This window comes from Vanessa atalanta, chromosome 4, assembly GCF_905147765.1.
Source record: "Vanessa atalanta chromosome 4, ilVanAtal1.2, whole genome shotgun sequence".
NCBI classification, from domain to species: Eukaryota; Metazoa; Arthropoda; class Insecta; order Lepidoptera; family Nymphalidae; genus Vanessa; species Vanessa atalanta.
In genome coordinates, this window is record NC_061874.1 from 5758667 (window position 1) to 5786414 (window position 27748).

Genomic DNA, 27748 nt, shown 5'->3' on the forward strand with positions numbered 1-27748 from the left:
AGCATAATTCATCAAGAGATAGGGTTCTTCCTGCTCGGCCTAGGCCAAGCGGGGTACGGGCCTCGAGGCATGCCTTTAACATTAATTCTTTTTCATAAATTTTACATTAATTCTTTTTCATAAATGACATTAATCAGATTTATTTTGATTTAATGATGAAATAAAACAAAAAAAAATGTTTTAATTTGTATATATTGCTTATCAGTACAGAATAACAAGAGAGTTTCCAAAAAACATGAAACTACAACTTGAGATTGGACTCAAAATGCTAATAAATGCAAAAGACGTGTAGGTTAAACCAAGGCATTGCGCTATCACAATATCATGGAACAAAATCATACGATAAGCCGATATATTAAATAAACGTTCAGATCTCTCAATTCCTATCCAATCGTAAAAAATACTATAACAATTTTAACTTTTTTTAAAATCTCATATACACTAATTAGGTACTACTAAAGTATTTAGATAAAATTATTTTTACTAATTTTACTTCTATTCACTAATTTAGACATATTTACAATTTCTCATTGTACCCACAAGCTTCGCTGTGAAAGCGCAATTTAATCAAAAAATTGAGCATAGTAGTATTACACAAAATAAAAATTACTTTCAGAATAAAAGCGATTCACAATATTTACCTCGATGTTTAGTTATGCTGTAACAATCAACGCACATAATAACTTAATTAAACAATTATATAATTCTCAAACACACTCACAGCACAGACTGTATCCAAACAATTCTATAATTTAAATTATATAAATAAATCTAAAAATGCATTTAAACTTGGTACGACTTTTGGTTGCAACTCCTTGGAGGATATCGCAAAGTTTACAAAAAAATATCATCGTAAGTACCAACAAAGACAAAATATAACATTAAGTACATAACACATAAAACTTGTGACATGATTTGTGTTATTATTTTGAGAGACGATTAGAAGCTAATATCACTAAACGAGGAAAGAGATTCCTTATTCCTTATGTTGAGTTATTTCAAGACCTTATTGGCATTGATTTATTTATGATTTGGACAAAAACAGTCATCCGAATCATAATCGTTTCGTTTCAAGTCAGTGAAAATTTGAATACATATATTTAGCACCATCCGACAAGCCAATTAAATAAAATTAACGCTGATTTGAAATGAAACTCACAATAATTTTATTAACATTACAAATGTTTATCAACTTAAGTTAATCGTTACTACTAATATTATAACTAAACTTAAAATAAATCCCGTACCATCACCAAAGATTGCACATAATACCCGATACTTTGATTTCTACTTGCAGTCGCGCCTCCTTATTAAGGCTAGTGGATTTTCTTGACTGATAAAAAAAAGGTATTCTATTATGGAACGTAAGATCGGTGTTCCTCATTTGAACCTAAATCGCAGATGGGTTACAAATTGAGTTAATACCTACATTAAGTTTGGAAGACAGCGTATTCGATAAATAATAAAAATTATTTGTGTGAGTTAAAATTTCACACACACTGGGATTTTTAAATCCTTTCAAAATTGCTTTTTATGCGGACGGAATAAATTATTTTCTTTCCAAATTTTGTACCGAAGGTCAGTTTATAGTAATAGGTTAGTGAATACTCTTTCAAACGGTACAAAATAGGTTACAATAACCGATATTCTTAATTATGAACTGGCATAGGCAACTGGCCCAAAAGCTGATTGGCGAAGGATGCGTTTGTAAATTTGAAGTGTCTTTTATCGTAAAATTTTAGCAAAGCTGGAGAATAAGGGTGTTGCTTTTTAAGATGCATGTAGTGTTCTTCAGGTTCTGATGTAGTGTGACCGCATTCTTCACACACGTACATCTGAAAAACAAAATTACCATGTTACATGTGAATTTAATACGTAGTAGTGCGTCATTACATAACACAAATATATGCTTGAATTACTTTAAATAATACATATTGTAGTTACCTTAGTTCTTCTTTCTTTGTACGCATAGGTATGTTGAACTCCGTGCACTTTCAAACAGTGGGATTCTAAAGAACATCTTTGGGTAAAAGATTTTTCACACAAGTTGCATTTATATGGTCGGACTCCTGTATGTGTTCTAGTGTGCCTCTTAAGATCAAAAGTATCATTGAAACCTTTGCCACAAAAAGTGCATAGGTATCGTTTCACGTCAGAGTGGCATTTCATATGTCTATTTAAAAGTCTTTGCAGGCTGAAGTTCTTTGAGCATACTCGACAAACAAATTTGGTCGGGTCGTCTTCGCTAACTAGTACTTGCTTATTCTTTTCTTCTTCTCTTTGCCTAGCATTTGCTTCAGTTGCTAAAGGATTCTTAACACCATGCCCGCCATTAATAAATTCTAATGGCAGTTCAGCTGGCAGTCCTAACTGTAAAGAAAAAAAGAAATAAGTATTTTTTTTTCTCATAAAGGACAGCCAAGTTGAAAAACATAATAATATTAGCAGCAAAAACTAAATATTTTATGTGACAAGCTGAGCTTAATCAAAGGTAGCTGTCCTCTTCGACATTTGTATATTATTTATATATATATATTTAATTTTAAGTACAAGAACATGAAATTGCAATAGGTGAAAGCAAAAGTTGATTCAGGCTCAGCGTTATATGATAACGTTGTAAGTTTTATCTTCAGTGTCATCAATATTCTATAGTTCTTTATTAATGACAATGAAGGCAAATTGAATTGAAGCTTCGCCTTAAAATCAAATAATGCTTACCCGTTGCTGCAAGATTTGAATTTTGCTATCGTTGACAGAGCCATTCTTGAGACTTACAGCAGCAGCAGGGCTGAGAGCGGAGTTCTCGATGTGATTGTTGCCATCCAAAGAATTGTTTCCTCCCGGTGACGGCAGTGAAACTCCTGTTGGCGAATCCAGATCCAAAGCATGATTTGAGAATGGAAAGCCAGGCGAAATTATTTGTTGTCTTTGTTGAAGCTGAACATGAATTTGAAGCTGTTGCATTTGACCTTCATTGTGTTGAAGAAGAGCTGGATTTAACTGCATTAATAAGTCTGGTCGTTCCTTAGCGAAATTGTATGTAGAGCTTTGATCTTGGCTTGCAAATGCTAAGTAATTCGCTTTTTCATAATACTGTCTGCTAAGACTAACATGTTCTGCCAGCGATTCAATATCGACAGCATTATGAACGGAGTCGGGTGTTATTGAAGATGATTCTCTTAGCTCAGAATCCGTTATTGATTCCACATGATTATTAAGTAAACTCGCAAAATCTTCCGTTGAATCGGAAAGATTTCCCAATATTCCTTCATTTGGTGCAAAAGTCAATGTAGTGTAAAATTGATTATTATCTATAACATCTTCCCCCATATCTACAACCATAGAATCGTCAAAGTTACTACCATAATTGCCAATTGCACCAAGATTTTCTATTTTATTTTCATAATCAATCTCTTCATCTTTAAGGGCCAATCCATAATGAGCATTCTGCATTAAGGAATATTGCTTACTCTGTTCAGGGAAAGTGGTGTTTGTATTTTCAGTGTTTTCACAATCCATATTAAAACCATTGATAATATTAAATTCATTAGAGAAGTTACCATTAGCATTGTATGTGTTTTGACCATTTTTAGAGGAAGGTCCTAGGGTTTCATAAAATGGAGGAAGACTACCAGTTGGAGGACTGTTCGGACCGTAATTAGATCTACCGTCACGGCCATTGCCACCACTACCTGAACCGCCTCCTAAAGCTCCACCTCCGCCTGATGATGGGGCTGCACTACCTGTACCAGAACTGAAACTCCCTGAACCTCCACTGTTTTGTGAGTTGCCATTTGAACCATTTCCACCAGTAGATCGCCCGTGACCAGCAGCTGCATTAATAATTCCTGGTACTTTGTTCCCAGGACGATTTCGTAAAACTAATACGGGCCTAGCTAAAATGCCGTTTGCAATTTTAGAACTGCTTGTTCGTCTTTGCTCTCTAATTTTTTTTTCAGTTTCTTCATCTTCAGTTTCTCCTCTTTTTTTTGCAATAGCATAATCGATTGGTTGATCTTGTTCAGGTTCTGTAGTGGGTAATGTGGCTGGTAGTGTAACATTCGATAAATCTTTTTTATTATCACGAAATTGTGATTGTGACGGTGTCCTTTGTATAACAGAAACTTTTTGGCAGGTGACATTATTGTCAATACCAGGAGAAGGTGTTGATTCCGGGGACGGCGAGTTTCTGGAAGGAAGGACTACGGGTTCGCTCTCTAATAAATCTTTTTCCTCCTTAATTAAAGGTTTGCCATCAGATTTTTTATCATCGAGAAATACTGGTAAGTATTGCTTCCGTTCTGCTTGCGTAAGTACATGTCCCCTGTGGCTACCATATGGGATTTCTCCCCCTAAGATTGACGATATAAATCGCCTAGGTTCTTTTGTACGTCGTTCTTGAGCATTTTTTTCGCTATGATTTTCACCAAATACGTCACGATCTGAAACAGAAAATAAGCCACACGTTAATATAATATAATTGATGTATATTAACAAAATATTTAAGATATTCATGATTATTTTATATAAAACAAGTAACTGAGCAATGTCTATTCTTGTTCGTTTGTAACGTATTCGTGTAGCGTCGCAGGCGTAAGGCCTCGTTGACGTCACTGGTATGTGCCTCCATAACGGTAATACTCGCCTCCGCTTACACACCCACAACACTAATATATGTATGTGTGTGTAAGTGTCGCATTATTATAATTGACGCCCTAGTAGCTAATTCAAACTTCAGATTGATGGCTATTCATCACAAAGAGGAAAAATAGTTTATTTCGTTTTAAGTTAAACGCAACATTATTTGAATTCAGACTAAACGTATTTTTTAAAGTAAAAGCATAAATGGAACTTCAAATATTCGATTAGCGATTTATTTAGAATTGAACAAATCAGGAAGGAAGTCATCGAATATATTTTTTTCTAGTTACACCTAAATATGCGTAGGTAGCCAGTGAAAGTCCCAAGGTTGGTCAAAACGAGTTCCTTTGCCCTTTCTCGGCTTTTGTTAGGGATCCAAGGACGACGCCTGCATTGTTGCGCCTTCTTTTTTGTTTAATTCTCGTAATTGTATGCGTCTGAGCAGACGGGTGTGACAACATAAACTTCTATTATAGGACGTGCATACCAAGTGTTTACAACAATTTTAAAATAATCTTTAAAATGTAACTTAAGGTAATTAACAAGGTTGTAATCAATAAAATGTGTTTATTAAAAATTGCATTTAAATTAATACCCGTAAACGAAGAGAGTACTACGTTTATACAATGCTTGCATTAAATATAATCGAAAAATGCAAATTCATTGTACGACAAACACTGTTTCAGTTTGAATAGGTCGAGTAGATATATATATATGAAATTACTAATTATTTATAACGCGCGTCTTCGTAACCGTATGAAATATTTAATTAGCGGTTAATAATGTTAAATATTTATTTCAACAAGCATGACCTTTAAAATTAATCAGTTGTAGGTTCGATCGAATTCATAATAGAAGAAAAAGGCATTTAATGGATTCATACGTCCCTTTAGTCAGACAGACGACGCTAAGTCGCTCTTTTAGTATTAAAAATTTAAGATCGCTGTTTTTATATCACATTGGATTTTTGTTATTGGTGGCATTTGAATTTAAAATTATAATTATATTAGATCACTATATAAATAAAGAAATCTTAACCACATTTTAAATTGAATAATCAAAACAAAAACTACGTAAGTTATATATGAACAAATGTTAAAAAAAATAGATTGCCATAGGAGATACTTTATAAACATAGCATTGAAATCATTGTTCACGAGGCCTATTTAAATAGTGCTGTTTTTGTTCTAAAACGGTAAGTCAAGGCCCCGTAATTATCATGTCCATATCTATTCAGTTACTTGCCGTTTCCTGTAGAGAAACTGTATGGGCAACCTTGAATGCGAGCAGTCATTATTCGGCCATTACAGAACTAGCCTTCTTCGCTCACCACATTGGTTTTGGGAAATAATTATTCATACACGATTTGAAACACTTTAATTATTCTATGTATATGTTATTTTGAGCTGTATCACGCTTGGAATAAGGAATAAATTGTTATGACCTTATCTGCACAGTATACTATAATATGCATAAGAAAAGAAGCTATTTATATTTTTTTACTATTCAATTATATCTAAAATTTTAATTTTATATCAAACAGGTGAAGTTAACGTTAATTGAAAATGATTGAGTAATTTAGAAATTTAACATTATGTATTATTATGTATGTATATCACAATTTTACCGACAAATTAAAATATGAGTAATATGAGTAACCGCAGACATATCGATCACTGCTAATTAAAAGACTTTTTTATGTGAGAAAATGTTTCTTGTTCTGCTAATTGATGTTATATTGATATAATTGGCTAATTACTAATGAGATTTTAAGGATTGTGTTGTTGTCATACCTAAACGTGCCTATTATTAAAGTTATATTTTGGCTTTTAACATAAAACATTTATATTGATTCTTTTATTTGAATTCAAAGTGTACATACAAGCAGACTGTAAAACAGGTCATATAGGATAAAAAAACTAACGAGAAACAGCGGGCGGACTAGTATGTCCTTGCGCTCGGGGTTATCGGACGCTAGTAGCATTTAAAGTATTAAAAACGTAAGACAGCTATGAAGAACCGCTTCGGACGGAGCACATAAAATTCCGTTGAAGCCTTTTTTTCATAAACATAAGTACCGATAGCACACGGTACACCGGGAGCGCACTGGCCGCTAAGGATCGGTTGAAAGGTCGTTTGGAAGGACATTTTTTTTTGCTGTATTATTGATAACTAAACACAGCTACTTGACATCAGAATGTTTAATTTACTCGATGGTACGTGCTTATTTCTTGTATTAATAAATATTTTGAATTTTTTAAATATTATTTTACATGTAAAAAATATTTTTAATCATTAGATTTTTATTAGGTACATAAATCTTATGAACACCAAAATTGTACCTATGATTATATAGTGAACGAGCCTTCCGGATATTATCAACAGAGAACTGTACAAAAAACATCGCAGTATTACTTTTTGTCTCTAAACGAACGGCTACAAAAACTGTTCAACGTTTTATTATTACTTTGATCACAGCGTGAATCACAACCAGATTTGGCAAGGGTTAATGACCCAAATATGTTTGCCGAAGTGTTCAAGGCTAAAACCGACTAATTTGGTTTGCTAAACGAAAAAAATTCCAACATCTAAGACTGCCATCTATTATTTTAATACGTATATTCGTTAAACATTTAAGCTTGTAATAACTGTTATTTCAAGTAATACTTTAATTTATTACTCTACAATCCTATAGAATTTGTTATTTAGAAATGTTTTGATAGTGTTTTTAAACTTGTTTGTTGTAATATGTTACTTTACATGTTTTAAGTAGTGATAACGGCGAAAATAATTATGTTCTACGAATAATACATACTTTGAATTTGTTAAACAGGTTCTGTGTTTTGATACTATTCAATTGTTATGTAGAACGCCTGTACAATGTCCTCAAATCTAAGAGATCGTGGGTGGCGTTCAGTAAATCGCTCCGAAATACCTACACGGAATGATTATCTTTTTAAACATAATACAATAGTAGATATGACCTTACTTTAGCAATGATGTACTTTAAAGAATAAAAAAATGTCAAGTCACAAAAAAATATATGTGATTTATTTGAACACAATATGATTTTAGGAGCGATGAAATTACGAAACAGAAATATTTTATTTAAAAAACAGATTAAAATTTTTAAGTTACTATCTATACCACGAGGTGGTCTTTAATGCGTTTTGATAACAAAAACGGCTTAAATATCGATGGTAGCTATCAAATCTTAGAATGCACTTAAGGCACAAGACGACGGCTTTATCGGACAACCAACAGTTCTGTTGTCAGGTATATATAATATATATTTCTCTAGAAATTGTTCTCTAGGTAGAATTGGACATTATAATTTCGTTTGATTAATACTAAACTATGTATATTAAAACAGTCTACGATTGACGTGCGTTGTTTGAATGACGAATTATAATGAGTTACAATTAATACGGGATAAACAAACGAGTAATACTAATATTACCGTTTAGTTTAAACCACTAACCTTAATTATTACAGTAATCACTTTGCGATATATTTACTTGAGGTATACCGTTGTTTAGAGCAAGAAGACATAAAATATTTATAACACAACTTTATGTGTGTATGTATATTAGTTAATAATATCATTTATGTGGTTTTAATAGTTTCCGCAATAGCCTGTCTTATGTACATTGTACACACTTAAGTTTATATTGCAAGTATATATAACTGGGTTATAATTATTTTTGTGGTGCTTGTTTTAAGTATGAAATATTACTTATAATATTTTCTATACACACAAGCCGTTGTATCTAAGATAGCACTGACTCACTCACGTTTTCAAATGTAACACGAAAATGATAAAAAATATTGCAGTTTTACAATAACTGATCATTAAAATATGTCTACCATTAGTAAGAAAACCAAGTAGAAAGAAGACTTTTAAAGCTAGTCAGTTTTTAGGTAATATTAAAGTAAAATAAAAAAAATCATTTCATCAAACCGCTTCGATTGAAACGATAGCAAACGACTCGATAGTCTACTAAATGTTTGAATACATTTGAATCAATTTCAACGATCTGTAGCTATTTAGACAAATATTATACACGGTAAATTACAGACGGTCAAAGAATTTTTTTTTAAGTATAGACGGTCCAAGAAAATTTATCTATATACGTCTTACCCAGGTGCTTATAAACATTGAAGTCATCAAAAAATCTAGCATGTACAAATAAAGAAGCAGATGTGTTTCCTTTTAACTACAAAGCAATTAAAACTTGAGCCCGCATCTCGGCAACTTATTGCAGAACCGGTGAATTTGAATATTTTAACAAGACATGTGTGACCATTCCTAGAACAAACGCCGCATCACGTGCAACCCATCTTGCTGCGGACACGCAAAAAATATGCCCTTATACACGCTTTAAGTGGCATCGACTATTGACTTCTTTAAACGTGAGTCAAAACGTACCTATTACATTATAGAAACCGGTTACTGTAAAAATCTCTTAATAACAAAGCAATTATTTGACTACAATAATGCAATACTAATAGTAATTGAATTATAGTAAATGCTATACTAAATAAAATTTAAGGATACACATCCATATAGTTGATATATAGCGTAGTCTTTTAATTAATTATTATTATTACTTATTGAGTCGGGCTTTATTTGCATATAAGTTAAAAAGAATGATATAAGAAAATCTCTAAAGATTTCTTTGCAAAGATAAGATAACTGAGGAATTGAAAGAGCGTTACGATTAAGTGCAATTGTTCGGACCTAGTCGTTCCAAGAACGGTTTTACTCCATTATGAATGTATTTTTTATGATCGCAAATCTCTGAAAAGGTAAATCGTTAAAAAGCAACACAATAGACGGAGGATACAATAGCGAGCCGGCCACATGGTGAAATGTTTTTCTTTTTTGGTAATCAAAGATTACTTTGTTACTGTTCGTGTACTTAGCATATCTGAGATAAAGGGTTTTAGCGAGATTAAAATATCTACTTAATTTTTTTTATTATTTGTACTTTATACTTTAATATTATACTTATCGATCTGATCTGATGAAATTACGTTTAATGTTTTTAATATAAATCAAAATATTATTATTATTTTTTATTTTATCCTTTTTTTATTTTTTTATCTCATATGGAAATATTGCTTTAGCAATTGTCGATAATCCAATTATATGTATGTATTTCAAGACATTTTTTATACAAAAGGTGTGGCCGTGAAGAAGCTTTTAAACAATTCCTTGACCTTAATGTGAAATGTGTGAGTTTATAATTGATGGATGGATGCGTTCATATGTGTGAGATGTAATTATTGTAGTTTAACTGAGAGCCAAGTATTGTGTAGCTTTAAATGTTATTTTATTTCCCATTATTCTCGAAATAAGTCATTGTTTTACTTATTTCTATTCAGAATAGGAATCTATATATTTATAATATTACTGACTCGATATCTATCGATATATAAGATCTGTGAAAAGTAATTACATTTATTACAATTAAATATATATATGTATATACCGTATAAAATGATGATATATTTTTAATTATTTATTAATAACAAATAAAACTATTCTTAATATGAATAGTATACCTATCGACAGTAACGCGTTGAAATCTTTTGTATAAGGTTATGAAAGTATATTTATGTTAATGGAAATTCTTTACCTATAAAAAACTTTATAACATAAATTGGTTAAGTTACGAATATTAGACATAGTGTCCTGGATTATTGTTACGAGACCATTGCAAATAATAATTATAGATATAAAATTATGATGAACTAATACAATTTAATAATTGCCAAGCGGCAAAAAGGACTCGACTCCCCTTGCCCTTATTTTATATTGCACTTGTCCCCTGACCTTAACAACAATTTGCCTTCTTGTACAGGTGTGAGTTCACCTGGAATTACGATGTATTCTGTTTGCCCTTTATGCCAAACGTACCGATAATAGGAATGCGGGCTTTCCGTAACGGCGCGATCGATCAATATTTCTTTGTTTTTTTTTACCTTCATTAATTTAGTATTCCGTATGAAATGTTATGTGAACATCAAAAGAAAACTTTTATAGAAAAGGATATTTGCATCGATAATAACGTCCTATTTTCCATTTTTTTTTGCCTCTGACATAGCAAAATAAAAATTAGTTTTTGCCTTTGTGGTTTTAAGCAAACCATATTATTTATATTCAATGTCGACGTTCTTGATGGAAACGGTCAGCAGGCAAGAACAGTACGTTTAATGTAAAACCGTAATACGCATTGTAGTTATTATTGAAATGACAGAGATCGCGGCGAGTGACCTAAATACAAAGCGACGAGCGGAAACGCGCCATTGTGCTGCAATCATTGACACCTCACACCACGGTTCCTGCCATGACTCGACTTGCCCATTTAGAACTGCATATATTCGTATGGCTGATTGCTATCATATGATTCGGCGATAAGAGTTTTATAAAGCCAAGGATAGTTTGTATGAAGTTCATGGTCTCATTTATGTTTTAATTGATTAAAGAATCGTCTACGTTAACTGGAATTAAGTCATACAAATTATTAATTAATCACAAACCTATATACAATGTTGTCGAATTGATAGTTTTTGAACAAATCTAAATTAATATCAGTTATATGTATATCGTATCAGTGTCGTCTGTATATTACTCTGCTTAATGAAATTCAGTTCTCAATCAGTTTCCATAATGAAATTATCAGAACTGGGATTTTTACTGATTAATTTCGTGAATACCAGAAATGTTTTTTTTTTTATGTTCCTATTTATGTTATTTTTTATAAAAAATATTGATGTTCTTAATTATTACTAAATCTTTATTACTTTGAAAAAACTATTCGTTCTCGTCGTGTACAGCGTTCATTGAAAATAATTAAGTGTCAATGTACTGATGATGCCCTTGAGAACTTAAAAAAGATTGTATCAAACGGTGTTTGATTTGAAATTATGTAACTTGTATAATCTATACCAAAAATACAACATATCTGCTTCTGTTATTAGAATACTTTGACCTTTGGTGACTGCCCAATATTAGTGTTTTTTCCTCTACACAGGATAAGTCGCGATTAAATATTATACTAAGTCAAAATTTAACATTACTCCGCGATAATCTGTACAATACAGTCTGCGAAAAGACGCAAAAACATGACAGTTATATCTGTGATTCACGCGCCGTATCTACCTGACACCGTTAATATCCTTGGTGACGTTTTGTCCGGCTCGCTCATGCTCATGTGATTATAAATCTTTAAAAATAAAAACATATACATAATTTTACATTTACGTTGTCCCGGTACTGATGATCGTCTCCGACTATCGACATAGTCGTTTATTGTAATGGAAATTGTTGTCCGAATAAACCCACTTGTTACGTATATTTAAGAGCAACCAAAACATAAAATATTGGCAATAATGAGTATATATAAAAAGGTTGACAAAAGAAACAACACTCGAAGGATCACGCAAGACACACATGATCGCAGGTAGACGTTTGTTGGCTTAGCGTGGTCGAGAACAGGATTGTCCGTGTGAGTATCCTTTTTTTGTTAGTCGAGTAGCCGTTATGGAGGAAGTAAAAGAAAAAAGTATTTCATTTAAACCTCTAGTATATGATAACTGTTGATGGTTAGATCGACTTAAGACGATAGTAATGAAAAATAAAAAAAGGAGCTTATGTTATACATCATTAAATAAAGCTCGGATAAATGTTTTAAAACGAAAAATAAAACGGCATGAAAGAAGTCATTATTAATTTGACATGATGGCAGCAGAAGTGTTGGCAGAAATATATCTGAAGCAATGAATGGACTCATTATGTAAAATGATTGAATTGAAACTCACCGACGCATTCCTTATCCTTTTTGGAGAGGAGCGGTATAGGACCGTCATCGAGAGGAGAGCCAGGACAGAGTGGGTCACCTTTGCTTAGAAGCTCCTGACCCTCCTGTAGCTCTAGTTGCTGCTCATGCAGCCGCTTCTTTATAAGGAAAATCTTCGGCATTTTCAAATGCTAATTAACACTGCACTGGATCCTTCAGTTTGTTAAAAATCACAAGTTCTGTAAAAATCACCCCGTCCAATATCGGTAAACACAAGTTTGCATCATAACACTACACGGTAAGTTTCCTCGCGTCGCTGTTTACTTTGTGCGGAGCAGCTAGCGGCACATGCGGTACCGTTGGCCGCTGCGAAAGGACTGAGAGCTCGTAGGTGTGCGGTGCCCGCGACACCGTTGCCCGAACAGGTCCGCCCGCGCCCGCGCCGGCGCCGCCCGCCCGGCCCCGTGCGCCCGCGCCGCCGTCGCCATAAAACCGCCTCTACGCTATGCCATCACAAATACAGATTCCAGTAAAAGTGCAGGCACATAGACGTCCCTGTCGTAATACTAATAATACCGTAATTTTTTCATGAACTTGGACCACATTGGCTGAGATTTCAAAAATGTTACAAACTTGCCGCGTTACATAATTAAATACGATTAGAATACAACACAACGTTAGTTAGTCATTAAACATTGCCGAATATTAAATTACAAATAAATACAGTTTTTAGGATTAAAGTATATATCTACTCGAATACATGATAATAAACTCATAAAATTTACGAGAATAGACGAAGGACAGTAAACTATACAAAATACAATACAATACATTTGATTTATAAGTATAGGTTGAACTTATAAGATGATAATGAATCATACAATTTTCGGACTTGAAATTCAATTTGAGACGATGTGAGATGTGATGTATATTATATGTGGGTACTACTCAGTTACGAGTAAAATTAAAAATGACATAACTAAAGTAAATGCTTTGCAGGAATAATAGTAATGTTATAAATTATGATAAATTATATTAAATACTAATACTATGTCGGAGAAAGCTAATGGGGTTGTTGATTGTCATTATCCCTCACAACAATTTTAGTAATTCAGGTTTGATTATATTTCTTCTTCACTTTACAACATATATCACATAACGATAAAATCTTGCTACATTTTTTTAACGTAATATTAATCCATACGTTTAAAACGTAATTTTTGATGTCTTACTCAAAATAGCTCAAAAGCTTAAAAATATCAATCAGCATTAATACTCATTATTTTATTTATATATATTTCTAGCCTTAACATAATCAGAAATATAATCACACTTGACTCTGACTTGAGAAAGATAATTTTTGATAAGTTTATTTTCTGTATCTCGACTAGGACAGTTTATAGTGATTAGAATAGAATATATCATACCATACAATTTGAACATAGATTTAAGAAATATTTACATAACATAAAATAAACGTACTTTAATATTTTGCTCTAACGAAATTCCATATTTGTTTTATCTTGGGTCTCGATGGTAATTGGTCTTGCATATTCATAAGTTTAAGCAATTTCAAAACGGTTCAGGTATAAGTCTCACAATTGTTGGTGTCGGCGATCTTTCAAGTCAAAGACGGATTACTAGCAGTTGAAACCCCTCAAACTGAAGGCAATCAGTACTAGGCATTCATTAGTTTTAAATAAACGAACGGACTCTTACAAAACAAGTCATAAAATAAAAATAGGAACTTTTATGGCTGACTTCGCATCTGCAATGTTTCTAAACTTGAAATTATAACTGTATTGTTCTCTTATTGCTGCGATTGAAGATCCTTACCGATGCGCCAGTATTTACATGTTATGAAAGTTTCGTTTTTTCATTTTCTTTTTGATTCTAACCGACAATTGAATTTAAGAATGTCAGTTGAACACGGCTATCAGAAATCTTTGATGTTTCTATTCAAAGTACCGAAATGTCGGACAATGTCTTCAAGTTTGGTAAAAGCTTAATATTTCCGGCTTCATGTGATAAATTCTTAATTCATACTTCCGATTACTTTTTGAGCTATTTATAAAGATTCTATCGTATACATTTAAGTCGATACCAATATCTAAATGTTGGTGTCTTAAGAAGTCGCAATGAGGTCCTTTAGTTATAAGTAGGCTTAAAAAAAGAGCTTATTCCGTCTGAGATCATCACAAATAATTTCTAAAAGTAGATTCTAGCGAAAACGGTATTGTTTTTTTGTGGTGTATATTCATTGTTCGAAATTAACCTGGCTTGAGATTATCCGCACCTTAGTGTGCATATACACATCGAAATAGTGAATTTTAAGAATAGATGTTCTTTAAAATAGAAGATTAAAATAGTTTGCATTTTACCTATTTTGTATTTTTAGGGTGATTTTTGTAGTATTATTAGTCATAACTTCTATTTTATTAGTAATGCGGTTTTTTGTGTTATACTTAATAGGTATATATTTTAATATATGAATGTAAGTATATATAAATATCTTTGATATATATATATATATATATATATATATATACTTACATTCATTTTAACGTTAACGTAATAATAATAATAGCAGTATAAAAAATATGCAAAATGTTCAACTATACCAAAATGATATATCAGGCTGTCATGCTTTATACTCGCTTGCCAAATTATACCCATTTTAAATGACTATCTTCAACATTAGTACAAATTTCACGAAACATCAAAGGCATCTTACTGATTAGGTAAACTACAATAATACATTACTTAATTAAGTTAAAAATTGTATTTTCGAAATCGTTTTTTGTCATGTTTTAGAGACTTTTTTAAGAACACCATAAATATGTTTTTTTATTTTTTATTTTAATAATCTAGCTAAATCGTTAAAATGTTTCCCTGAGGTAAATAAAGTAAAGCATCGAGTTGCTACCGAATCGCTTGTTTACTTTTTGCCTCTAATAAAAAATGGACTTTATTTATTTCTGCACTAACCACGCTTAAGTTTTTTGTTCATGGTTTCTTAAAAAACGATTGCTTCGTTCATTGATATTTTGGTTTAGTTAAAAAAAGAATTAACGATTATGTCACGAAATTATTTACCCGAATATATTGTGCCAAATGTATTTGGAATTCCTATTTCTAGTTTTGAAAATATAATTATGTTTTTTCTATTATCACATCTCATGTCCTCTTTTCTATCCAAAGGCACTTTTCTGTTCTCTTGGTTTAGAGTTTTGTACACATAAAGAAACCTTTGCTTTTGGCGTATTGATAAATTGCTATCCTACATGCGATTTTGGAGTGAAATATTTAAAGTATAATGTCAGTTACATATATCAGTCCGACCTAACTTGTTAGTCAGAGATATAAGCTTATAAATTTCATAATCGTCATTGTAAATTGTGTTAACTTACGTAATGAATAAGTATATATATTGATTAATGTATTTTCATAATAGATTATTTAATAAAACCAATAGGGTATTTTATGCGAGCCTTATTTTCAGTTCAATTAACCATAATGTACACGGGAATAGATACAGAACGATGGAAAAATCTCTAACTTACTTCCTGTGTGATTATTTCAATTTTTATTTTCGTATGGTCATAGACATTCAAGTAAATTCTTACATCGCTGTGCGTGCGTAAATTGCGCAACTATTAGAGGCTTACGCCTGCGCCGGCCGGTTCCGCACCGTCGACTCCACTCAAGTTCTTGGCAACGTTAACCTCTTTCAAGTTTAGTTGCTAACTCGGTTGGTAATAATCAGACTTCTAGCATGACATACATAAACTTTAAACATATGTAAGTAGCAGTGGCAGTAAGTTAGACCCATTATTACCGAGCATTCCGTATGATTTTCCACAGTACTGAAAGCACATATAAAAATCCTTGAACTTCATAAAGTAAATTACAGAATATATTTTTATATTGACAATAGTAATATGTTATATACTTAAGAATTCAATACTTATATAACGTAACACAACCCAGCAAAACTATAAATATTTGATCGAAAACGATTTGTAATTTGTAAAATATTTAATTGTACTGTTTTTAAGATACCTTACTATTTTTTACACTTTGGACGTTACCAATAGGTTGATAGTTAATATAATGTTGAGGAATATATCTATTCATTGTTAATCAACAACAATAATCAAACAATATGTCAGAACATTCCTATTTTTTTAAATTAAGTTTATCACATTGATAATTGAATAATGTCTAAATTAAATTTCGTTTTGACACTGGAAATGTATAATTGCTACAAATAAGACAAATAAAACTAATAAAACCCGAGAACCAGTAATAAAAGACCGTGTGGTATATTCATGACGATTAAAAAGTTTTTAGTGGAGGTAATAAGATTATTTTTTAATTTAAGAAGCAGTTCAGATCGATACACGAAGCGAATCTAGAGCATGTTTGGGGAAAACCAGATCGCATTAAACGTATATATCCAAAGTTCTGATGCTTCATCAAGTGTGTCGCCGATACAGATCGTCGGACAACGGTAAACTTTATGCATTCACGATTGCGTTGAAGCACGCGCCATGCAGCATTTGTAACAACGCGAATAGATTGCAATTCTATTAATTCTTATAAACCGGTTGAATGGGTAACTGAGGGTTGATATTGTTTAATTGACTGAGGAATTATTCGTCATCTTCTTTCCGTACTTGCTAAACATGGAGCACACTGGATGTGCCTGAGTGTGTAAATATATCTTTACATCATACTCATCATTTAGCTAATCCATACTAGACATAGGCTTCTTTCAAGGTGCGCACAAAGTTTCTCCTCCTTCCGCAACCCGTCGGGGACTGTCACCTTCTTTAGGTTTTATGGAACCTATATGTATACTTATATTCTTAGTAGTTTTGATATGTTATGTCTTATATTTGTCGTATTACTATGACACCATGTTAGATAATGTACATAAAGATAAACGTGTAAGATTAATTAACTAACTCCTTATGCATATAGCGTTATTACCAATTAATTACTATTATGTTATTCGTTTAAAGTTTATGCAATAATTCGAATATTGCATAAAATAAAGTACTATAAAAATAATAATAATATCTTAACCAAAATAATAAAATATTAACATTGTAATTGTATTTACAAATTAAAAAACCTAGAACCAAAAACTTTTCTCTGTACTTAAAGCCATAACTGACATATCCATATAAACATATTTTTTATTTATACGATTCAATAGTTTTCATTTAACCTTATTTAATGTTAATTCAATCTAATTTTTATTATTCGTTCAAATTACTTTTGAACTTACTCATTATTGATTAAAGACATCAAAAGTAAAGTTACAACACTTCGTTACGTGAATTGGCTGTCAGAAAACTCTTAAATGTTCACATTCATGTTTACTATGTACCTATACCGGTTGTCAAAAGGCGAGGAGGTAAGAAGCGCGGGGGGCGCGAACTGGGTACAGCGACCGCAATAATGCTACTGCGGGATTAAACGACGTAAAACAACGACTGTATGTTTTGTAAAATATGCTTTAAATAGACGTCATTGAGTTGAATTTAAAATGCAGCTGATTTGAGATGCGTTTTCTTAGTTTAATAAGCTAGTAGCGTTGCCGTGCCGCAGCGCCCAGCCAGCATTACCCATTGCCAAGATCACGGACCGAGCAGCGAATGTCAGCCACATCACGATCGAGCTTTGTGCTAACGTTGAATAGATCTAATTTCAAGTGAGATGTATTAATTTATCACGATTTGGATAAATAATAAATGTATGAAACAAATTACACTAGGGAGTTTTACTAGTTACTAGTTGGTGTGGTAGTTTTTCTTTTTACAGAATGTAAATTAAAAATACCCAGAAAGATTAGATCATGTACATTGTACATACACGCAATGCCTTCTTCTCCTTATATTTACCAAAAGCATGCTATATTAACTACTTTATTTATGGTTTATATTTATTACTGTATTTTTTACGACGATATTTTTTGTATCTTGAATTATTTACGAGTAAAACTTTTAAAATTTTATATTAAATACATAAAAATATCTCTATTCTTAAAAAGTTTCTACTCAAATAAGACTTATCGTAATACAATTCGTATTATACCCGGATCCTTACTCAATAATTTATTTACAAATCACGCACTGACGCCGCCGTTCCCTAAATGTGTCGCTATTATGCAATCATCTCACATGAACGTTTTTTGCCCACACCTCCCCACGGTAAATAGAGCCTCAAGACTCCTAACGAGTTTTACCTCGCATCGTCTTCATATAATAGCCCTTGCCCTATCTTTATATGGGCCGAGCCGTAGTCTCCCGCAATCCTCATTCAATTCACGTAAGGTAGCGGCTCTAAGGACCGGGTTTTTGTAATAGTGCAACAGGTAGAAAGGAAAGGATTGCGAGCGTACCGCGAGTGAGACAGCAATATATCATCTTCGTTATCTATCTCGCTCTAGCCGGACGGGGCTCAGAGACGTGCAGCGCGAGCACAGGAATGCCGTACGATTTGTGCTTGCGCATGCGGACAGTTAATATAGAATGATATGTATATTGTGTAGCTTAGCGCTTCACCAACACACACTGCCCTAATGCGTATGGGTCATATAGCGGGATCACAGAGTTTAGTCAGTGAAATTAAATTGAAAGGGAGTCTGATAATTTTTATCCATTTTCGAGTATTGTTGTCACTGACCTTACATATTTTTTTTATTCAATATTATATTAAGTGTAAATATTTTGTTTATATAATTTTTAATAATTATGTAGCTGTTATTTAAACAATTCTCAATAAGATAATCACTGCAAATTCTTGAAATTTTAGGGTGTAAATTAAAAAAATATAATAATTGTATTATGCTGTATAAAACATTGTTAAAACTATAGATATTATAATAATTATTCGTTAATGGTTTTTAATCAATTTATTTGTACGAATAAAAACAAAATGTTTTTTTTTTATATTGAAGTGATTTTGTTTTTTAAATCAATATGATATATCCTACCTACAAATTTACTTACATCATATTATGAAGAAGATATATTGAGTAGTAATAAAGTATTTTGTCATATGTATTTAAAATCATTGAAATTATAAATAAGTTCTGCTTAAATATTTACCGCGTAGAATTATGACAAGAATACATTAGTAGTAAAGTTAAGTCGGACGGTTATTGTCGACCGCGGATCACGTAAAGCCTCCGCATTGTTGAACAGATTATTCTATACACGTCCATTTATATTTACAAGAGAACATAAGAATTTGTTGATAGATTGAAGTTATGTTCTAGTAATATTGGTTTCTTGTGTAAACATGACACTCAGTCGCCGGTCACATAAAAAGTTTCCTCCAAGATCCGGTCCCACTGGTCTGTAAGATCGACGACCTCAGTTCGCTGTTTGATTTAATGGAAATTGCTTTTCTTACTTCACTTATATGATAAGAATGAATTTGATTGGATAATAATCAAATCGGTTATTTCCGCTTTTAATTATGTTAAGACTTGTTTTAATGTTGCTAACGGGCTTTGTTTCCGCACTTGGATTTTTTGGAGGATGTATTTTATGAACTTCAAAGGTGTTCAGGTTAATTATCAAGATCCTGTCATATATCTAAAATTGAAGGGTTGAAGATATTTTATATTAGAATTTTCGATGTGTCGAGGTTTAAAGACATTTCATATAATCCATTCATCTGTTATAAGCATATTGAAGCAAAGTCAAGATACATAAGTCTTGGGAGACACTTTAGCAACAGCTTGCTAACAGCTATGAAATACCTATAAGATAATTCCTATATTCTTTATTCAAGAAGACTCAGAAAAGTACTTTTGAATCGTCATTTTACAGTGTTAAATTAAATGTATAGCTACCACAGGTTCTAAAATAAATAAATAAATCTAAAAATCAATTAATACTAAACCCACGTTTTTTTTATCTTTAGTATAATCTCGTATTGAGTAATATGCCTTGTTTATCATTGTTTTTTTGACATGAACTTTAAAATATTTTAATTGGCCAATTTTAAAGTAACTGTGGTATCTTATTATAGAAACGAACAGGAAGGATGTATTCACTTTGCGAAGTCGGAAACTAGGTGTTGTTAGTTTACCTTTCCTCCTCGTTTCCCCCATCTATACAATGATTGTTACGGTTTCTTTGCAAAAAGATCTTTTTTATTGTTAACATACATAATATTTATGTAAAAATATTGTAAAGCAAGCAGCAAAGTAAGTATATCCATATTATTAAAAACATTTTAATTTCGTTAATTTTAGTATTTAAGTAAGTTGGTTGCCACGTTTTCATGTATCATGGATATACTTACTCGAGCTAAAGTGTGCTTGTCAGCGACATACTTCAACTAAGCCGCCATCGCGTAGCGCTGCGCCTGCGTTGACTGCCAACCGTACTTACATCAGCGGCAATAACATTACGCGACTTACGATACCGGTTACGCCGACCACTTCTACAGTCGATATGACGGCTACGATCGCTGTGAAGACATTCGTTATAAAAAAAAATGGAATTGTCTTCCGGCACCAAATGCTCTGTTTCACTTATAAATACTTCTCTATTCATTCATATCTTTTTTCTTATTTATTTAAAATAATAATGGTTATTTTTTTTAACCTATACTAAATTATTTTATTCTTGAAATATTTTATTATGGAATGATTTTAATAGGAAAAAACAAAATATCTTTCACCAGGGATGGAACTGTGATGCGTATTTGTGAAGAGTTAAAATAAAACGTGTTACAATAGTGATGTTGCAATGCAAGTCGTGGGTTTAGCGGTCGCGCTCGGCGGTGCAGCACGATCTAGCGTTCCGCTTTGCGCCGGCGCACATCCACCCTCCCCTCCCCGTCGGAACTTACTCCCATTGCGCCCGCGCTAGCCCTGACCGAGACAGTTCGTGCCATTACAAAACTGTCTATCGAGAATTTTTTCTTGATCTTGACTTTGCTTGATGCTTGGAGGTATTTCAGAATAATACATAAGGTATTATAAATTAGAAGCTACAAGATTATAAGTTATGGGTTCAGACTAATAACAGAATAATGCTCATAATAATAATGCACAAATAAATTTTTAAATAACCCGATTGAATAATCACGAAAGACTAATATTTATGATGATGATATATGTGATTTTTTTAAAATAAATTATCTAGTTCATTGACCGAGCTACGCTCATTATATTGTGGTTTTATTTTATAATGTCCTACTTAAAGATGTTTAAACCAAACAAATATATTGCCAAAGTCAGTTAATAAAAAAAAAGGATCTCATTCCAAGATTTATTAAAAAAGCTATTTTGAAGAAATTCTATTATTAATTATTGTATAGTGTATACATAATCTTCTTATACACATTCAATCTTTTTTGGATTTTACAGCACAATGAACTCGTAAATATAATTTCTCTAACTAAGAATAATTGTTCAAAATTATTTTTGACGTTTAAAACACATAACACCTGCTAACTTATCTTACTGTTAAAAATATGTAATCACGTTAAAATACGAAGATTTGCATCTACTAGCATTATTTTTATAAGCAAACTACGTTTTCGTGATAATTTAACTCGTAACATTTTGCTTTATTGTCCTTATTTGCAGGTGCCAATGTTCAAAATAAATTTTGGCAACGTGCATCGGCCTAATAGCCTAATATTGCCTTGACATTCAAAGTTTTGCACCTGCTTATAATATTATTTTGTTTCAAGGTTTCCTTGTACTTATATTTATATCGTATAACACAGATCAAATTTTATAATAAGCTGTTGATGGTTATATATTTTTAAAAGTTGGACATAGCGATTAAATACCAAAAAATTGCTAATTAGCGTAACTATTCACTTTCTATCGTCAAAGTTACTAAAAAATAAAAATGTATTCTTTGCAATAACAGTCATATAAGGTTTCATTAAATTAAAATATATATAATTAAAGACTTCATTAGTGATGTCGTTAAAATTTAAAATTGATATTCTTGATTACTTGGGTATTATAATAAAAAATCTTATGAGCTTAAAACTCGAAAAGATTTTTTAACAAAATGGAACTTTAAAGTTATATCTAACCGGTTTATTGATTAAGTCTTGATGGCTCTATACTTATGGTCAGAAATTAAATTACAAAGTAGGTCATCTCCATCTCACTGTAATAACATAAGTATCACAGATGTAAAATGGAACAAGTTGTGAAACGGTGAGAGTATATAATTATGTATTATAACGCACAAATGTATATGTTACCTATATTGCTTTCATTGATTGAAGATATAGTATTGAAAATCTTCATTTTAAATATTTATTAATAATCAAATTATTAGTATATTTTCTTCTGGCACGGGAGCTCATGGCACTCAAAAGAAGTAGTCAACCTTTGTGATGTTACTGTATTTTGTTGGTTATTGATGAAATAAACATTATTATTATTATTATTTAAATCATGAATTAAACTTGATTGTTTTAATTGCTGTTTCTTAGTTTGATTTATATACGAATATATCTGTTCACGTATTATGTAATTTTATTATTACCAGATAATATTTGTTACAAAAATATTTCTGAAACTTTTGATAAAAATAATCAAAAATATGTATATGTCAAGTAATGACATCGATTTTCATATTTAAAATCTATAAAAACAGAAACGTTTCGTTAAATAGATGTAAGAGAGTTTTGTATAGATAAACAGTAAGTGTAACGAATGGACAGGGAGTTCAAGACGTTCGCCTGTTACAAACATTATGCATATTCATGTGCTCGCGTCCTCCTTACAAAATGTCGCGACTAACATTGTTCGCTCATCGTGACACGGTTCCGTTGTTAACTATTAGGAGACACTAATTTGTCATTACACGACATTGAAAAATATACATATCACTTAAAATATAACTGCAATACCACTTGGAGGTGCATTATCTAACTTTTTTTTATAAATATGTAGTTATATAATACTAGCGACCTGCCCCGGCTTCGCAAGGATGCAATACTGATACTAAATATACTATAGAATGTCATTATATACAAAGTTCATAGCTTTTTGTCAATAGACAATACAAATGCATTTTAAATCTGAAATATCTTCGAAAATATTTATTTAAATTACGTGCTGTAAAAGGCCATATTGATCCATATTAAATGCATATGTGTTTAAGGTACTTAATTGGATAAGGATTAATGCTGAATTACTTAAAATCGTTACGAAAATAAGCCATTATATCTCGTAAAAAGGAAAGGATAAAAAATGGTAATTATGGTTATAACTCTATCTATTAAAAAAAACTACATCAAAATCCGTTGTGTAATTTTAAAGATCTAAACATGTACATGATCTAAACTGTAATGAGTAATTTTTATTAAATGTACATGAGCTTTTGTTTTACTTGCGTAAATGTAAAAAACAAGATTTGAGTTTTATTGTTTTGATACCTAGATAAATCTTATCCAATTAAAATAAATATTTAATTTACAATCAATCGAATCGGTTGTAATAAATAAAACGAGAATACGTTTTTATTTTGTATTGTCTTACCGAAATAAACTAGACGATGCAACGAATTGCGAAGAAGGTTTCAGTACATAATACATTTATTTAAAGAGCAGCACTTCGCACCTTCTCTTTAATTTAGATTACGTGAGTTTCATGTTCTTTTCTTTACATAAAAATATATATAATAATAATTAAAATATATTCCAATATAACTGAAGAGAGAACAGTGAAAATAGAAACAGAGGAATAAAAATATTAAGTCTTAAATCGTAAATATTTTCGAAATTATGATAATGTGATGCTAAATTTTAAAACAATATCTAGTAATAAATATACTACCGTTGGTGACTCGTTATTGTGCGAGGTAAATGTACAGACTTTATCGACTTAATTTACTCAATGACGTAAATTTTTAAAGTGTTAAGTAAGGTCAAAATGGATGAATTGTTTTGAATTTAAATTATTGTCATTACGAAAACTGTATTAGGAAACGGTTAATTTAGACCTTTACAATGTACGCTATTTTAGTATCTCGTATGATTTGTATTTTGTTATCTAATAAATAAGGTCATATTAAGGAATAAGAACTTATTTTAAAGGTTCTATATACATTGGTTTAAATGACCAGGTAATTTTATATTAAGTTTTAAATGACCATATAACATCATAATTTTTAAAAAGTAAAAAAATCATTTTTGTAAGGAGATATGCGCAAAGTGCGCTGAGCTTTAATAAAGTATTTATTATAATTACTCTATCACGACTTAAATAAATAATTTATATAAAAACCAAAATTAAGAATAGATTTTGTTACAAATCGTGACCGCGTGGAATGTTGGCAAGAATGCTATTAACATTTCCTCTTAGAATCGGAATTCCGATTCCCTGGGCGAGAAATGAAACAGCCGTTCTATACCAATGCAGGTAAAACTGAATAATAATATAACAATACTATTTACTGAATATTTTAATATAATTGAGTATAATTATTTTTAAATAGTCTATGTGTCGAGTGAATTACTAATTTCTGTAAATTCTTGAAGTTTATTTACGCATTAAGAGTGAAATGTTTATAATCATTGAGATCTGAAATCAAATGTTCTTTATTGATGCAGTTTAAAGGCATGTCGATGTCGATGTCGATGATACAAAATTTAATTTAACCAAAAACTACCGCTTCCGATGTTTATTCCACCAAAAATAATATTGAAGAAAATCAGTTATTCTTTTTCTCAAATTAATACAAAGTCAACAAAAGTAGCTTAATAAATATTATCGTACATTAAAAAAAAAAAGAAAATCATCATGTGTCACAGTTATAATTTTATTAAATATATTTATTGAACTATTAACTACATTATATTAATTATTCTGCACTGATCTGTAAAATAATCTATTTATATTTTTATATCAATCAATTAAATAAAATGACGTAAATTAGATTCATTTTCTTTTCACTTTTGTTGTTAATATAAGGAAAGAACCTTTGAAAGCAAAAAAGATTCAAAAAAGCGTTGGAAACGAAATCAATAAAATTTTCAAAATAAGCCCTGAAATAAATTATATGTTTATCAAATTTTATTTAGTTTTATGTCAATTACAATCAGAGTCCGTTATTGCTCTGATTTTATATACAACATGATAATCATAGAAGCAGATAATATAATGATTGAGGACGTGACGATGCAAAAACAGATGAGCTTATATTGTCAATCTAGTATCCGAATGATGAAGCAGTGTTAAAATTCGCACCATATATGAAAAAAGACAAAAACGGTATCTGTGTCGACGACCTTTGAAAGGATGTTTCAAATGAAAGACGTCTGTTGGACGTGATTTTTCCAATATGAATAACTTCACGCAAGTGTGTTGATATAAAAGTATCTTGACGCGATTTAGTATCCAGATACAATATTAATTCTTTTCTACTTTTAGTCTGTTTCTTATTGTATATTAGTGAATCGACTAAATCTAAATAATACTCACATATATGTATATGTGCGCGTGTACACATAAACAAGTGTTCCGAAAATACAAAATGGAACTTCAAAAAACCTCATTAGATTGCGAATGATATCATAATGTTATAATAATAATGGAATCGTTAAGTATTGTCGGTAGAATAACTACTAAATTATAACGAAAACGTCTTAAAATATTTATATATTTTTTTAAATCCAACTCGCATGAGGACGTCGTAATAAATACCAAACATTCTCCTCGAACGGAGAGGAACGTTTTTGTCTTATCGTATTTTAAGTACAGTAAAATACATTATATAAAATAAAACTATTTCCTTATTTATATTACCTGTAATACATTTTATAATATTCATAACACCTAAATCTCCCACCTAAATCTTAATCAAACTGTATTTAGCTGTTAAATATCTATAAGTATGAAACGATAAATCAACTACATAGTAATGTTCTAAAATTTTAAGTAAGTAGTTAATCAAATTTAAATTTGTCTCATACAAAACCATTGTTATTCTATTCAAACAAACACCTTATCAGCACATGTTAACAAAAAAAACAAAGACCAGTCTATAGTCGGAAAGTCACCGTTTCAAACTAAAAATAGCGATACGTTAATGAGTGACGTAAAGTTGACTTCGCTGTCTCATATGGATACAAGATCTTAAGCAGTAAGAATAAAAAAAATACAAGCAAGTAATAAAAATTCTCAATCCTCAGTAGGATTTGCAAATGTCTTTAGAAGTTACTCACTATTTAATTTCAATTTCATGATGAAAAAAAAAATCTATATGTTTTGTAGTTTTGCTAAATATAATTTCATTGTAAATAATCTTACTTTTTTTATTTATTATTAAACAAGACACATCTTTAGTTTAGGGGCCAGCTTTTAGGGTTGCGGATACCTTGACCATAGCCATTTAAATCCCGATTCGGGCCTATAAAGGTTTTTTATATCAAAACATTCTCTGTAACAGCTTATAATATATTCTTATATCTTTGCCGAATAAAATGTGAACCGAAATAATAAAACTTATTATTTCGGATCCCGGCATAGAAATTTTTCAACACAGTGTTGAAAAAGGCCAAATGAAAGATTTGTCGATTTGATATAAATGATTTCATACATTTGTCTCTCGACTTATTATAAAATCAGAATTTTTATTTAAGCACTTTTAAAATCGGGACGTCTTGCTTAAATCGTAGCTGGTGTTGCTAGTGTAAACAGCGCACGTCTTGGCAACAATTGTGAGCGGATGGAGTCAGGCCAGCGTCCGGTCTTAGTATGGAGCAATCCCGCGACATGTTTTAATTATTGGTTTAACTGCTACGTGTCAAAATATGTCACCATATTTTTATATCGATATCTCATAAATGATACTATATTATGATAAATTCTCGCTCTAGATTATTTGTAGTTTTTATCAGAATTCGCTTTTTATTTAATAATAATTTATAAATCACTAATTTTCCTTGAACTTCAACTTACATGATTTTTAATATTATTGCGTTACACGGTTTCCGCACCTTAATCACCTACGCCGAGGTGGCCCAGTGGTTAGAACGCGTGCATCTTAACCGATGATTTCGGGTTCAAACCCAGGCAGGCACCACTGAATTTTCATGTGCTTAATTTGTGTTTATAATTCATCTCGTGCTCGGCGGTGAAGGAAAACATCGCGAAGACAATACCAGCTTTATGTCTAATTTCAACGAAATTCTGCCACAAGTGTATTCCGCCAACCCGCATTGGAACAGCGTTGTGGAATATTCTCCAAACCTTCTCCTCAAAGGGAGCGGAGGCCTTTAGCACAGCAGTAGGA

General features: G+C 31.4%; 1 protein-coding gene and 1 long non-coding RNA gene across 3 annotated transcripts; both read right to left on the reverse strand.

The window, feature by feature from the left end:
* Nucleotides 1–174: 174 nt before the first annotated feature.
* LOC125077867 (transcriptional regulator ovo-like) lies at nucleotides 175–12809 on the reverse strand. 2 transcript variants are annotated; one of them, XM_047689963.1, is made up of 4 exons: nucleotides 12469–12809; nucleotides 2776–4442; nucleotides 1945–2370; nucleotides 175–1835 (listed from the first exon to the last, which is right to left on the reverse strand). In XM_047689963.1, the coding sequence occupies exons 1-4, from the start codon at nucleotides 12626–12628 to the stop codon at nucleotides 1650–1652; spliced, it is 2439 nt and encodes an 812-aa protein (XP_047545919.1). In that variant the 5' UTR covers nucleotides 12629–12809; the 3' UTR covers nucleotides 175–1649. The 2 variants fall into 2 exon arrangements, with proteins under 2 accessions (XP_047545919.1, XP_047545918.1); XM_047689962.1 differs by having other exon boundaries at nucleotides 2719–4442.
* LOC125077868 lies at nucleotides 175–27162 on the reverse strand. The gene is made up of 3 exons (XR_007120780.1): nucleotides 27152–27162; nucleotides 22802–22806; nucleotides 175–1515 (listed from the first exon to the last, which is right to left on the reverse strand). It is a non-coding gene; the product is annotated as an uncharacterized LOC125077868 (long non-coding RNA).
* Nucleotides 27163–27748: the final 586 nt, after the last annotated feature.